This window comes from Stegodyphus dumicola, chromosome 7, assembly GCF_044657685.1.
Source record: "Stegodyphus dumicola isolate Sdum_Otavi_A_Nest chromosome 7, ASM4465768v1".
In the NCBI taxonomy this organism is placed as follows: Eukaryota; Metazoa; Arthropoda; class Arachnida; order Araneae; family Eresidae; genus Stegodyphus; species Stegodyphus dumicola.
In genome coordinates this window covers 24,338,380-24,351,945 of record NC_140774.1, presented here as the reverse complement: position 1 = coordinate 24,351,945, position 13,566 = coordinate 24,338,380, and the positions used below count along the sequence as shown (strand labels likewise).

Below are 13,566 nucleotides of genomic sequence, written 5' to 3'. Positions count from 1 at the left end.
TCTTCAAATATGTGGAAAATAATTTTTTTAATAAAAGAAATTTTACCTAAGCAACCAGAAGAGCCATGCAGTCTTATGAATTTAGGATACTACCCACCCAGATACGGCAGTGTGTCTACCATACAGCAAATCAGTGCTTGCTCATCCTCCATACTATTTTGGCATTTTCTCAACAGGTTACGTATTTCTCCGGAAACTAAGCCATTTTTTATCCAAAAAATTATTTGCCAACTATAGATAAATTAATCGGGCAGTAGAAGCCTTCATCTCTTGTACAGATACTATTTTTTACTTCTTTGTAGGAAGTAAAGGAAGTTGCGAAAAATTTCGGGTATCGTATTTTAACGAAAATGTACATTTTGAACGATGTTTTTGCCTGACATCTGTACGTGCGGACAGAATAAAGAACTCGTTTTGCAAAACGGATTCTAAAAGGAATTTAAAATGAAGTCAGAAGATATTTTTTTCTTGGCTTCTGTACGTACTTACATATGTTTGTATCTAGCATAATTAACGAACAATTAAGCTCAGAACGTTGAAATTTTGTATATGGGGCTGCTATAACATGTAGTTGTGTACCTCCGTTTTTGTTTGCAATGAGCCGTAGCAATCGAATATAAATATACATATAACCCACTTCTGTTTTCAAAGGGATTGAGTTAAGTTGGTCCTATGTTCTGGTTAAGGATTTTATGCCTTTAGAGAATTTGCATGCAGTAGTTGTAGAATCATCAATAATTTAAACGGTGTTAAGTGCTACTCAGCCTAATGAAGCCCCCACTTGTTTACATTTGAAACTCTTAGTATAATAAGTGATTAAGTCAGTTTGTGCACCAACTTTAGTGTCTTCTTGCCAAATGGGACCGAAAGGAAGCTTTCAGTTTTGTGCACCGGAAAATCTGTCTTGATGCCCACTGGCAGAATTGCTTGTTTTTGCGCAGAAACTCTAATTTTAATTGTAAAAATTGTTTTTAACTGTTAACTGTATCTGTTCTTTCATGTTCTGTATTTTACAATTTTCAATGAAGATATTTTGAGATTTTAATGTATTTCTGCCTTGCCGCTAAGTTAGAACTGAATTAATCGAATGAGAAATATACCTGTAATGAAAATTCGAGGAAGTAAGTTTAATTGAAATGCAACAAAAAGTATGCATAATTTAATAGGTTGTACAAGGAAGTCATGTGGTATACACATCCGATTTTTACAAACGTCACACAAATGATTTTGACATACGTTCGCAAAAATTTACGAGTACTGCTACCAATTACGCTGAGTAAATAAGTATTCTTGTTCTTTTGTTTTCTTCATTTTTAATCCTCTTTAAAATCGGCCATTTTATTTCCAGCAACTTAATGATTTATACCAAAGTATATCCATTATAAATTTTATGCTGACAGTAATATTGCAATTTTCATACATTTTTTTACATTTATATAAACGGTACATAGAAGCTTTTGTGACATATAATAATATGAAAAGTTTATTTACCATAAGACGTATGTCCCCAGCCAGTTACTGTAACATTAGCCCGTGACGTAACTGCCGCCGTGTCTGACACATTGGGTAGGCAAATTGGCTGCACTCTTTCGCTGATTTCAATGTCTTCAGAGAGAGTTAAGATGGCTATATCATGGTAGTGAACTCTGGAAACGTAATGTTCATGTGTTTTTATATTTGAAACACTCACATGTCTCCCATAAAAAACATTTTTATCGTCTGTTTCAGGAATTCGGCTTTTCGATCCGAGCATGACAGTATAGTTGACCTTAATCCTGAAAAATAAATTGTAGTTATTGTTACACCACATAAATGCCTTTTATATCATTTTTCTAAATTATATCCAATTTGAAAATGCAGTTCGATCTTTTTAAGTGATAAACTGTTGATTTTTATTTCTACCAATCCTTTCACTGAATGTTTTCCTTCTTTATATAATCTGTTTATGTATAAATAAATTCAACAGCGTTACGGAAGCACTCTGGGGCAGGTTTAATCTGTCAGGATTAATATCTTCTGGTACCGAATTGGACTCGTCGGATGACAACTAGGAGTGGACTTTGGGGGTATTACAAGTCACAATCACGAGGCACTCTATGTTCAGAGGGTCTCTGAATCAATAATTAATCTTTAAAGAAAAGACGTTTGCATACCCTATATCGTAAGTAGGGCCGCTAAAATTTCAGGTGAGTTGGGCTTCCGCTTTCTAAATCATTTAAGGCAAAGCGAGCTAGCCTGAGTAATTATCTTTATCGCACTCCTATTTAATTAAGAGAACTATACACTTATACAGGGTGATCAGCGAATAAGCCCTGATTTCAAAATTAAATATCTCTACAACAAAAATCGATAGAATTATGCAGTAAACTGTACATTTATTAGAAAAACTGTAAAAATGGTGTACAGAAATTTAGAAAATTTAGTTACGAAAATCGTTAACAGATGGCGCTCCGCACTGAAAACTCTTTCTCTGAAAGGAGCCAAAAAATTAGTAAAAGAATAAAGTGAAGCAGCCTTTGCAATCAAAATACAACTTTTTCAAAATGTTCACCGTTCGAAACAATGAGGTGGCGTAAACGAACAATGAAATTAGACATCACCTCTTGCAATTTCTGGACGGAAATGGAATCACATGTAACACCAATCAACAATTCAAGCTCATCTAGAGTAGTAGGATTATTTCGATAGACAGCGTCTCTCAATGCGCCCCACAGAAAGAAGTCACAAGGACTCAGATCGGGAGAATATGGAGGCGAAGCTATTCCTGTGTCAGTAAATTGAGGATAATCTAACGCAGTTACTCTATTCTCAAAGCATTCGTGAAGAAAGTGAAAAACTTTATTTATTCGATGTGGTCGAGCCCCATCTTGCAGGAACCACTCAATACCTGGTCGATCCTCCAACGCTAGTTGAGTGCTGACGAATTGTAACGTAACGTTCAGTAGTTATCGTTTCTCGTACGAAAAAGGGTCCGATAATGCCTCTGGCGCATACCGCAACCCATGCCATAACTTTAGGCGAATGCAGCGCTTTTTATTCACACAAATGAGAATTTTCGGTACCCCAAAATCTCCAGTTTTGTTTATTAACGATTCCATTCAAATGAAAATGTGCCTCATGTGTGAACCAGATGCAGCTCACATCAAATCTGCCGTTGTCGATCATTGTTAGAATCTGGTTCGTAAAGTGAACCCTTTGTTGCGCAGCTTTCATGGGTATGGCCTGATGACTTTGGATTTTGTATGGAAACAGCGGTAGGCTATTTTTAAATATTTTTTGTGTGCTCGTGTACTTCAAACCTGTCTCTGATGCAATACGTCGGATGCTTTTTCTAGGATTTTGCTGAACAAATCCAGAAACTTTGGCAGGGGTGACTATAGTTTGCTTAGGCCCAACATTTCCCTTTCGATCATCAGTCACGCTGCCAGTCCATTCGAATTTCGCGAACAGCATGCGAATGGTTTTCGCATCGGGTCCAACTGGAACATTGAATCGGTTTCGAAAACTGCGAAGTGTTGCCGTAGGACTGTGTTCTAATTGGTGAAATTCCAGAACCAAAATACACGTCATTCGATGGAATACATTATTTCACTTTCTACGCTAGCCTCTTTTCACTAGCCAACAGTTGTACTGATCACTTTCGACTTCGAAGCACATTTTAAAGGCTATTGATAGGCCATTGCGATTGGAGCGCCATCTGTTAACTAATTTCATAACTAAATTTTATAAACTTTTGTACACCATTTTTACAGTTTTGCTAATAAACGTACAGTTTACCGCATAATTCTATCGATCTTTGTTGTAGAGATATTTAATTTTGAAATCAGGGCTTATTCGCTGATCACCCTGTATGTATTAGCGATAAAATAATACAATGAGAGCAATACAATGAGAAAAAAGCAATAAAATAATAAAATGAGAAATGTCCCGCCAACTTTGATCCGTTGTCAGTGAGGAGGCTTTCTAGACTAGCTAAGCATCAGAAGAGGATTCGACCTCCTTTAGCGATATCACCATCCTCAAGTCTTGACCACCTGCGCTGCCTACTCTAAGTACTATGAATCTATTCGAAACCCCCAGAGTCGAGACTGTACGAATAGAGATCTTTGTCAGTAGATCACATAACCTAAGAGTATGCTATTTGTAAAGCGACCGGATGTTTCGGATTGTGCGGGACAGTCTCCTTGTTCATTGCTATGTCCCATTTCTGGATAGGTCCCGGAAAATTTGTCATGCATTTTATTAACAGCTATTAAGTAGCTACTTATTTTAAAATTCTAATAACTGCTACATCTAGCGTTGTTTATCCATTTAATTTTAACTTTTGAATATTCTTCTTATTTTTTCAGCAGAAATTTAGTAGTTAAATCAAAAATACGAAATATAAAAATAAAAATATTCTTCATTTCTCCTTCAGCTCACAAATCATTATGCTAACGTGCGTTTACAACTTTTAACCCTTAAAAAACGCATGTCTACGATGATATCGTCATATGACGACTTGTAGGTGTATTTTTTACCACGATACTTTCGACGATTATGTTTTTAAACTGCGAAGTTTCTGAACCGCTTTATTTTCGATCACAATGGTTTGTACCATGATATGTTAGAATTGCGATGTTTTTTCTCGCTTTGTTTTCTCGTACGATGTTTTGTACTACGACGTTTTCGTCTTGCTTTGTTTTCTCCGCGGTATTTTCTTCCACGATGTTTAGCCACGATATTTTCAGCCTCATTAACATTACACATGAGGAAAACTAAGAATAACCCATTCAGCCAGCCAGTCCGTTCACTGAGATTTGAACTAGGGCTGAATGACCAGTATTTAGAAATGCTATGTTTTAGACTAGATGCCCTGTTTCCGATGTTTTAATGTTAGGAGTATCTTTAGAACGCTTTAGCGCGGTGCATCACTGAAAAATTCTGAAATGATATTCCTGTGAAAATGTAATTGATTTGGTTATTATTATTTAAAATTAAAACAAATTTAGTTAAAGATGAATGTAGGACAATACTTGTTAAACATTGGTAAAGTCTAATCAAGAGGTATCCCCATTCATCATCCACTGAACAGATCGATCTTGTATTTCTTAATCCAGATACAAGGATATTGTTGTAAGACGTTAAATACAAGATTATCGTATCATTTTACGCATAACAAAAAAAAATTGTATTAATAATATTAATCAATTTTTCTGATTCTTTTCTACATTATGAATAATTGTCATTGTATGAAAACAATTGTTCAGACTACCTATAATTAGATATGACGTGAAAGAATGAAGAATATTCCATACTTGCTGTTATCGTCAAAGCAATGAGCAGCTGTGAGAACATGTCGTCGACTGATGAGCGTTCCTCCACAAAGTAAACGACTGACGGTAGGCTTTTGCCACGAATGAATAGAAGCCTGTTAAAAAACGGGAGATAAATTTTTGAATTATGCAAAATAGAATAAACTAATTTTAGCGTTTAATTCTTCTTAAAATATAATATAAATAATACATTAATTAATAATCGAAATTCGCTTATATATCGTTCGATCAATTTGGTCTCAATCTTGGTAAACTCACCAATAGCCTCAACGAATTATTTCATCATTGAAGAAAAAATATTGGGCAATGAACAATCTATAATGAGTTATAGATAATAATAGTGCAATAAAAAATTCACAATGTAATAAATACAGTCCACAGTAGTAGTCCTCAAACTACATTCTGTGGAACCGAGTTGTATTTCCCGTCTTCTGGGGATCCCACGAGTCAAAACTAAAATTCGAAGTTATTTTTAAATGACTTATCATCTGCAAAAAGAAGCGTATAAAACAATTGATTAATTGATATTTTTTAACCTCTGTTATTACTGCTACCTAAAATAATATGCACTAGATCTGCTTTCAATGAAATAATGATTTCTGTTTTCATTTTTTACATTAAACGCATAGAATATTGATATATTTTGGTATGATCCATTGCTGATGAACCCATTACACCATTTTAAGATCCTATGTTTATCCAGTTACTCGCTCTTTGATAATGCCAAAAGTCTGAAATCATTTATTGAAATGGCTTGAACACATACGTCCGTCATACACACTTAAAAATTTATTTCTCGAAGATCCGGGTCCTTGACACAAGTTAGCTGAGCAGTAAATTAATCAAACAATCAATTATTTTATACGTGCTATGCCTATGATTAAGGCTCAATATATTCCTTTGACAGCTTAGTGTTGTCGTACCGAGCCCTGTTTCCCTAGATTGGATGCTTAATCGTCGAAATTATTTAATTTTCGTAACTCATATTAATTTTTTTTAATACCTCCTGACAGTAAACTTGCCAAACGTCTACGACACCATCCATTACTTTTCCTCGCCGCCCTTTTTCCGTTCTTCTTCTCACCATGAACCCTTTTTCGCCTCGTCAAACCAGTTCTGGTGTTGCCGCTTTTTATGCCAGGGCGCTAACTGGTCAGTAATACAACGCCAAGAAATATTCAAGGAGTCGCAAGACTTTCAATATAACATTTTCCATGCATTTTTAACTTTTATCATTCGTATGAAGGACGGGGCTCTATAAAATTATTATAGTTATATGGATTTTCAGAACTGGCAGAGTTCGAAGATTTGGTCTCAATCTTGGTAAACTCACCAATAGCCTCAACGAATTATTTCATCATTGAAGAAAAAATATTGGGCAATGAACAATCTATAATGAGTTATAGATAATAATAGTGCAGTAAAAAATTCACAATGTAATAAATACAGTCCACAGTAGTAGTCCTCAAACTACATTCTGTGGAACCGAGTTGTATTTCCCGTCTTCTGGGGATCCCACGAGTCAAAACTAAAATTCGAAGTTATTTTTAAATGACTTATCATCTGCAAAAAGAAGCGTATAAAACAATTGATTAATTGATATTTTTTAACCTCTGTTATTACTGCTACCTAAAATAATATGCACTAGATCTGCTTTCAATGAAATAATGATTTCTGTTTTCATTTTTTACATTAAACGCATAGAATATTGATATATTTTGGTATGATCCATTGCTGATGAACCCATTACACCATTTTAAGATCCTATGTTTATCCAGTTACTCGCTCTTTGATAATGCCAAAAGTCTGAAATCATTTATTGAAATGGCTTGAACACATACGTCCGTCATACACACTTAAAAATTTATTTCTCGAAGATCCGGGTCCTTGACACAAGTTAGCTGAGCAGTAAATTAATCAAACAATCAATTATTTTATACGTGCTATGCCTATGATTAAGGCTCAATATATTCCTTTGACAGCTTAGTGTTGTCGTACCGAGCCCTGTTTCCCTAGATTGGATGCTTAATCGTCGAAATTATTTAATTTTCGTAACTCATATTAATTTTTTTTAATACCTCCTGACAGTAAACTTGCCAAACGTCTACGACACCATCCATTACTTTTCCTCGCCGCCCTTTTTCCGTTCTTCTTCTCACCATGAACCCTTTTTCGCCTCGTCAAACCAGTTCTGGTGTTGCCGCTTTTTATGCCAGGGCGCTAACTGGTCAGTAATACAACGCCAAGAAATATTCAAGGAGTCGCAAGACTTTCAATATAACATTTTCCATGCATTTTTAACTTTTATCATTCGTATGAAGGACGGGGCTCTATAAAATTATTATAGTTATATGGATTTTCAGAACTGGCAGAGTTCGAAGATTACTTCTCTGTAACGACGTGCAGAATCGTATTTGTTGGCCCGGAAAATGAGGAAATGGATTTGTAGAATCATTAAGTTATTTTAAAGCAGAAGACATAAAAAATGAACAATGATCTCGCAGGGACTGGAACTCTGGACCTCTCGAAAACGCGTCGAGTGTGCTTCCAATTACAACACGAAGGCATGCGCAAAGGGGGGGGGAGAAAATACCTTACACAAGGTGCAGCTCGAACTAAAAGGTTGTGGGCGATAGTTCGTCACCACTAGGATTTGGTGGTTAGGTCCCCTTACCCCAGTCGCTGTGAGGGAGTATATAAGGTGATTTCTCCCTCCTTTCCGAATGCCTTTGGTATGTAGTAATTAGAAGCATCCTCGGTGCGTATTCGAGAAGTCTATCGAGTCCAGACGAGGATATTGCACATTTTATGCTTTTAAAAAAAAAAAAAAAAAAAAAAAAAAAAAAAAAAAAAAAAAAAAACGAATGATTCACTTTATGTATGTATACATGTTTGTGATAGTGTGTACATACATTTTATATTTCTGTTATAAGATTTCTTTGTTAATAAAATCTACAATATTTTACATGTTTAAAAACAAAAATCGTTGTTAAATTGTTAAATAAAATTGCTGAATTTATCAAGGGCCAATACTTTTTTTTTTTTTTTTATTAGTAATAAAATTTGGGAGAAGGAGGGAAGTGTGATTTCCTGTTTAGAACTGCGTTTGAAGTTCCAAGATATATGTTTTCTCCTTACTATAAAAATTTAGACTATACAAAATGATAGTTCAAACCCAAATAAAAATTTAGCCAAAAACAAAGTTACGAGAGTTCTTTAATATGAGCCTGCGATTAGATAACTGCCTTGCGTACATTTCATATAAATCAGCTTGGAATTACGACGTCAGTATAATATCTGACATTTGAAAATGAATAACAAAAAACATGCTAAGTTATTCAGTTTAAAGACAAGGCATAGTGAAATGTGTTTCTAGGTCAAGTGTTAAAGCGTGATAAAATTTAAAAAATAGTGTAACGAAATGTTGCGGTATCCATGACTGAAGTATTATGAAATTATATGATGTACAAACATTTTTTATACGGTAATGATAATCAGTTTTAATTTTTATTCATATCATTGTGCTCGTATTGCATTTTGAGAGAGCGAGAGGAGAGATCACAAATATACAAGCTATGACAATAAAATTCGGTGAATGGGTTCATGAACGGAAGATTCTTACATAAGTCAAGAAAAACGTTTTATATTTCTTCGAGATAATATCATCTAAGGAATGCAGGTACTTTTTTTGATAACAAGCCGCTGGCGCAGTCAGCCGCCTAAAAGAGTTACTATAATAAAAGAAAAAGTATGCAATGCTTTTTAATACATATGCACGATGTCCATCACATGTAGCATTATAGTTGGGATAGTCAATAGAATTTGGTTCCGATAACCTTTAGTCATATTTTGCAGTACTGTAATGGCAAAGTAAGTCTATGAAAAGAAGGAAGGGCTCTATAGATGTAATGTAAACCAGTTTGTCTTCTACGCCGCTAGAAAGAATAGGGACAATTCGCCAAGGGATTTGGCGATGGAACCTGTTGGCGAGAATTTCCCCCATTTTTCACCTCCGCCACGTGTACAGGAAATTAAAGAAGACGGGTTAAGATGAATCGTTCTTTGACTTTTCGCGATAATTTAAACTCGAATTTTCGTGCTTTTTTGCTTTACTAGTTGAACTTGTATTATCCATATCGCAGTTTGATGTCTGATTTTATATCTGTCAATATGTAGGGTAAAAAATGGAGTCACACAGCTTTAAACTCTTGATAAACGTGACCGTCGAACTTGTTCGAACTTCCACATCAGCTGCGAGCTTTGACGCTTTTTGGCGACTGATATTTCACGCATGCGCAGTTGTGTCCCTTTTCGTTCGGAGGGAGCCACTCCTGCTGCTGCGAAGCTTTCCTTCTTAACAATACATATTCTTTGGTAATGGTCCACAGATGTGTCGACGGGGTGTCTGTCTGGGACCTCTTTACATGTTATTGCTAGCCCACACTTGGCGAACATATCCAAGATATATTTCTGTGGAATCAGAATCCTTTCTTGGCCTCAAAGTATTTCAAAACTTTCTGCAGTCAAACACAAAAGAAGCATATTGTGACGTATATTGATTTCATTTCACAATATAGGTGAACCTGCTGATGAAGTACCTCTTTGGCAGCAAATTCCGTTAAACTGCATTTGACATTTCTATGTTTACTTCTTCATTGCTAACAAAAGCAGCTGTATACATTTTAATACAAACAGTTCTGGATACATCACGCGTATATCATACTAAGCATAACAATACGATAATTTTTCAATAAATAGTTTGATTACTCTCTGATATTAACCTCTTCTTCATTTCTGGCTCCTCCTTTCCCGTACAACATTTCATCAGATCGAAAAGGTTTTCTGGAACTGCGAATTATTTTGATACAAAATGTACAATATACATATTAAAAATAAGCAAAGAGTTGAAATTACAGATACATAATTAATGCATTGATTTGAAGGCAAATAAAGTTCTTTTCTATGACGCAATACAAAACTCCTTATTCTCGGGTTTTTTTTTTTTTTTTTTTTTTTTTTTTTTTTAATGATTTCTTTTAGTATTTTATGTATATTTCTTTCAATACTTTTGAAACCTAATTGCCCATTTCTTATTTTAATAGTTTAAATGGAAGAAACATATTTCAGCATACAATTTTACATTAGGCTACAATTTAGCGTCGATTGGTAGAGATTTTCAATAAATTTGTATCAATTTTAAGTGCAAACTGACATTGATCCTTCATTTTCGGAAGTGAATCCCTTCCTCCTGAAGGAGGACGTAAGGATTCCTTTCCCCCCTTCTCTATTCCTCTCTTTCTGATTATAAATATAAAAAATTTAACTGCATATTTTGATACATATGTATAATGTGGATAGTTTATAATTTATTCTATCCATTTACATAATCTTATCAATGTTAATATGAAATTAATTATATTCATTTTGAAAATTAAATACTTTACCTAGTTTGTTTCTAATCAATAAAAGCCTCTCGCAATTTTATTAGAAACAGATTTCAAATAATAATTTAATTATGAATATTTTACCAAAGAACTTTAAATATATCATTTTATTCTTACATTTTGATGTTTATAACTCGAGCTGTAATACATTTTCCCAAATCTCATATTGATAATTAATTAAGTCACTAGATGGCGCCAGTACACAAGTTACATGAAAATAAGGTATTCCATTTACACTGGCAGTAAAATATTTAAATTTTTTTAATCATTTCAGTTCATGGTTAAGAAATCGAAGCACTTCGTAGAATTTTATCTAATGTTGGAAATTTTGCAGAGCTGTTTAAAGTAAAGTGCCATATCGATATTAATTCTATTTTTCTGAGGAACTTGGATACCAAACCTGTTTGTACGTAAAAAGAAATGTAAAAATGAATAACAAACAATGAAAACAGTAAATTCTTTATATCTAGCATCGCATGCAATCGCTAATGAGAAAAAAAAAAAAAAAAAAAAAAAACTAAATCTCTCATTCTACCCATACAAATGTAACCGTTGCATTTCAATTCGGAACGGAACTCTGTACCTAAATTAGCAATAGGAATAAAATTTTAAAAATAAAGTGTGATCTCCATAGCTATCTTTCTACCTAATGAAGAATTTGTATATCTGTGTATATACGTACATGTGTATGTATTATGTTCCTCGCATCGCCGAAAAACGGCCGCTCCTAGAAACATCAAATTTCGAACGCGTATTGGCTTCCACTAGAATATGTTCACCTCGAAGCTCAAATTTTGAAATTCGAATTTTTCTTAAAACTTATTTAATATTTTGCTTGAATATGATAATACTTTTTAAAGAAAATCGGCGATTGGGAAGCAATGCTTCACTACTCTGCAAAGAATAAGATACTAATATTTCAAATTGAATCATAACAGTCAGTATTTATATATAACAGTGAGTATTTAAAAGAAATATGTTGTCATTTGAGAAAGCGAAGAAAAGTGTTGCCACTGCGCAATATAAAATACTTTAATCTTCTACGCGCCAGCGTGTTACCATTTGGTAAAGCTTAAGATGTTTAATTTTTCTCTTTCATATTTAATCTATATTATTCTAGTTACTGATTAACAAACTAAGTGATTTAAAAGCAGTAAACGCAGTTCTTAAGCTCTATTGTTATTATTTACTATCTGGATCCATGAAGTGACACTAGCTGCACTCATTAAAATTGTTATACATATTTTTTAAATTTTCTATAATCGCTATTTTAGGCATCTCGCCGTGGAAACGGTTACTAAAGTATAAAACAATGTATTATAAACATGAAAACGTTCAAACCAGTTCCTGATATGCTAATAAATTATCATAGATATCTATATAAGCAGATCTGTACCATAGAAATATTTAGAAAAATTCAGCTTTCGAATGTAATTAAAATTTATTTATTTTTATTTCACATGTATCTAAATGCTTTTTTTTTTTTTTTTTTTTTTTAAATATATCGACAGATTTCAGAAAGAGAGCATGAGAAAAATTCATAAAATACTCAAACTCTGATCTGCTAAGATATATTCTGAGTGAAATAACTAAATTAATGTTTCAAATTATATATATATATATATATATGCAATATTTATCTTTCAAATTTTATATATATATACAATTTGAACATACAGCATATACATACAATTTGAAATATATATATGCAATATTTACCTTTCAAATTGTATATATCAATTCAAATATATATATATAGTTTGAACATGCAGCATATACAGCTTATATATATATATGCTGTTTGAATACAGATATTTCCTTGGTACGTTTTCCTACTACAAACACTCCAGTTCCTTTCTGACGACTTAATTAAAATTTTCTTCCATCTTTCGATAAGATTTGATTCTTATAAGTACTCCCATTTCTGCTCGTATCAGAAATGGAAGTTTTCCTTTTACTGATAGCGTAGTAGTAGATGTCCAAGGCGCAGAGCTTGGAGGAGTTTAGGAATCAGAGTATAACTATTGCCAGAAAACGTTAAAGGATCTACAGCGATCTTGACACACGAATGCAAACGTATATAAATACAGAAAACGATATTTTATTATTACAAAGCTAAGATTATTTCATAAATCTTATTTTAGTATTTGCTACAAAATATAAAATTTAGGAGAGAAAAATTACTGAATAATCATCTAATTATTAAAGCTCGGTTGGAAACATATCCCGCTATTTAAAATAAATTAAAGTCTCTAGTGTTTCTCAAGAAATATGTAGTCTGTGTACGTATATGCTATATGCTTACCATCCAAGGCCAAGTATAGTTAGTTTCTGATCCTCCAAGAACGAAGCCTTCAAATATTTTTCTCAGACTAGTATTGTCATATCCCTCATATCTTATTCCACAACCTGATGAGTAAATTATGAAAAATGATAAATGATAGAGCAAAAGCAGATTAATAATGCAACTTTCTTATAACCGAATACAGTTTTACTTTTTTCATCATTCTTTTGGGAAAACGATACTCATTTTTCCCGTAAATGGAATCGAAACATTTGGAAAGTAATTATTAATCTTATATGACTGGAAGAAGAACTGGGATTTCTTGACGGAAATGAAAACATATAGATTTATACATTTAAAATAAAAGAACGCTAAAAATGATTTTATAAAATAAGTTTCAAACACAATTTTATAAAATAAGTGTTTATTTAAGTATTTAATGAACTTATTCATTAAATATCTAAATTTAAATTTTCATTAAATATTCATAAAATATTTAATGAACTAAAAGAAAAAACAATTC

General features: G+C 33.2%; 1 protein-coding gene across 1 annotated transcript in view; it reads right to left on the bottom strand.

Moving 5' to 3' along the window:
* The window catches only part of LOC118199976 (clotting factor G beta subunit-like), a 31,220-nt gene that overhangs the window by 13,954 nt on the left and 3,700 nt on the right, over positions 1–13,566 (bottom strand). Inside the window, exons 2-4 of the mRNA XM_035371883.2 lie at positions 13,065–13,168; positions 5,298–5,410; positions 1,492–1,775 (exon numbers count right to left, since the gene is read on the bottom strand). Of these exons, the coding sequence (XP_035227774.2) occupies positions 1,492–1,775; positions 5,298–5,410; positions 13,065–13,168 (501 nt within the window). The remainder of the gene's footprint in view (positions 1–1,491; positions 1,776–5,297; positions 5,411–13,064; positions 13,169–13,566) is intronic.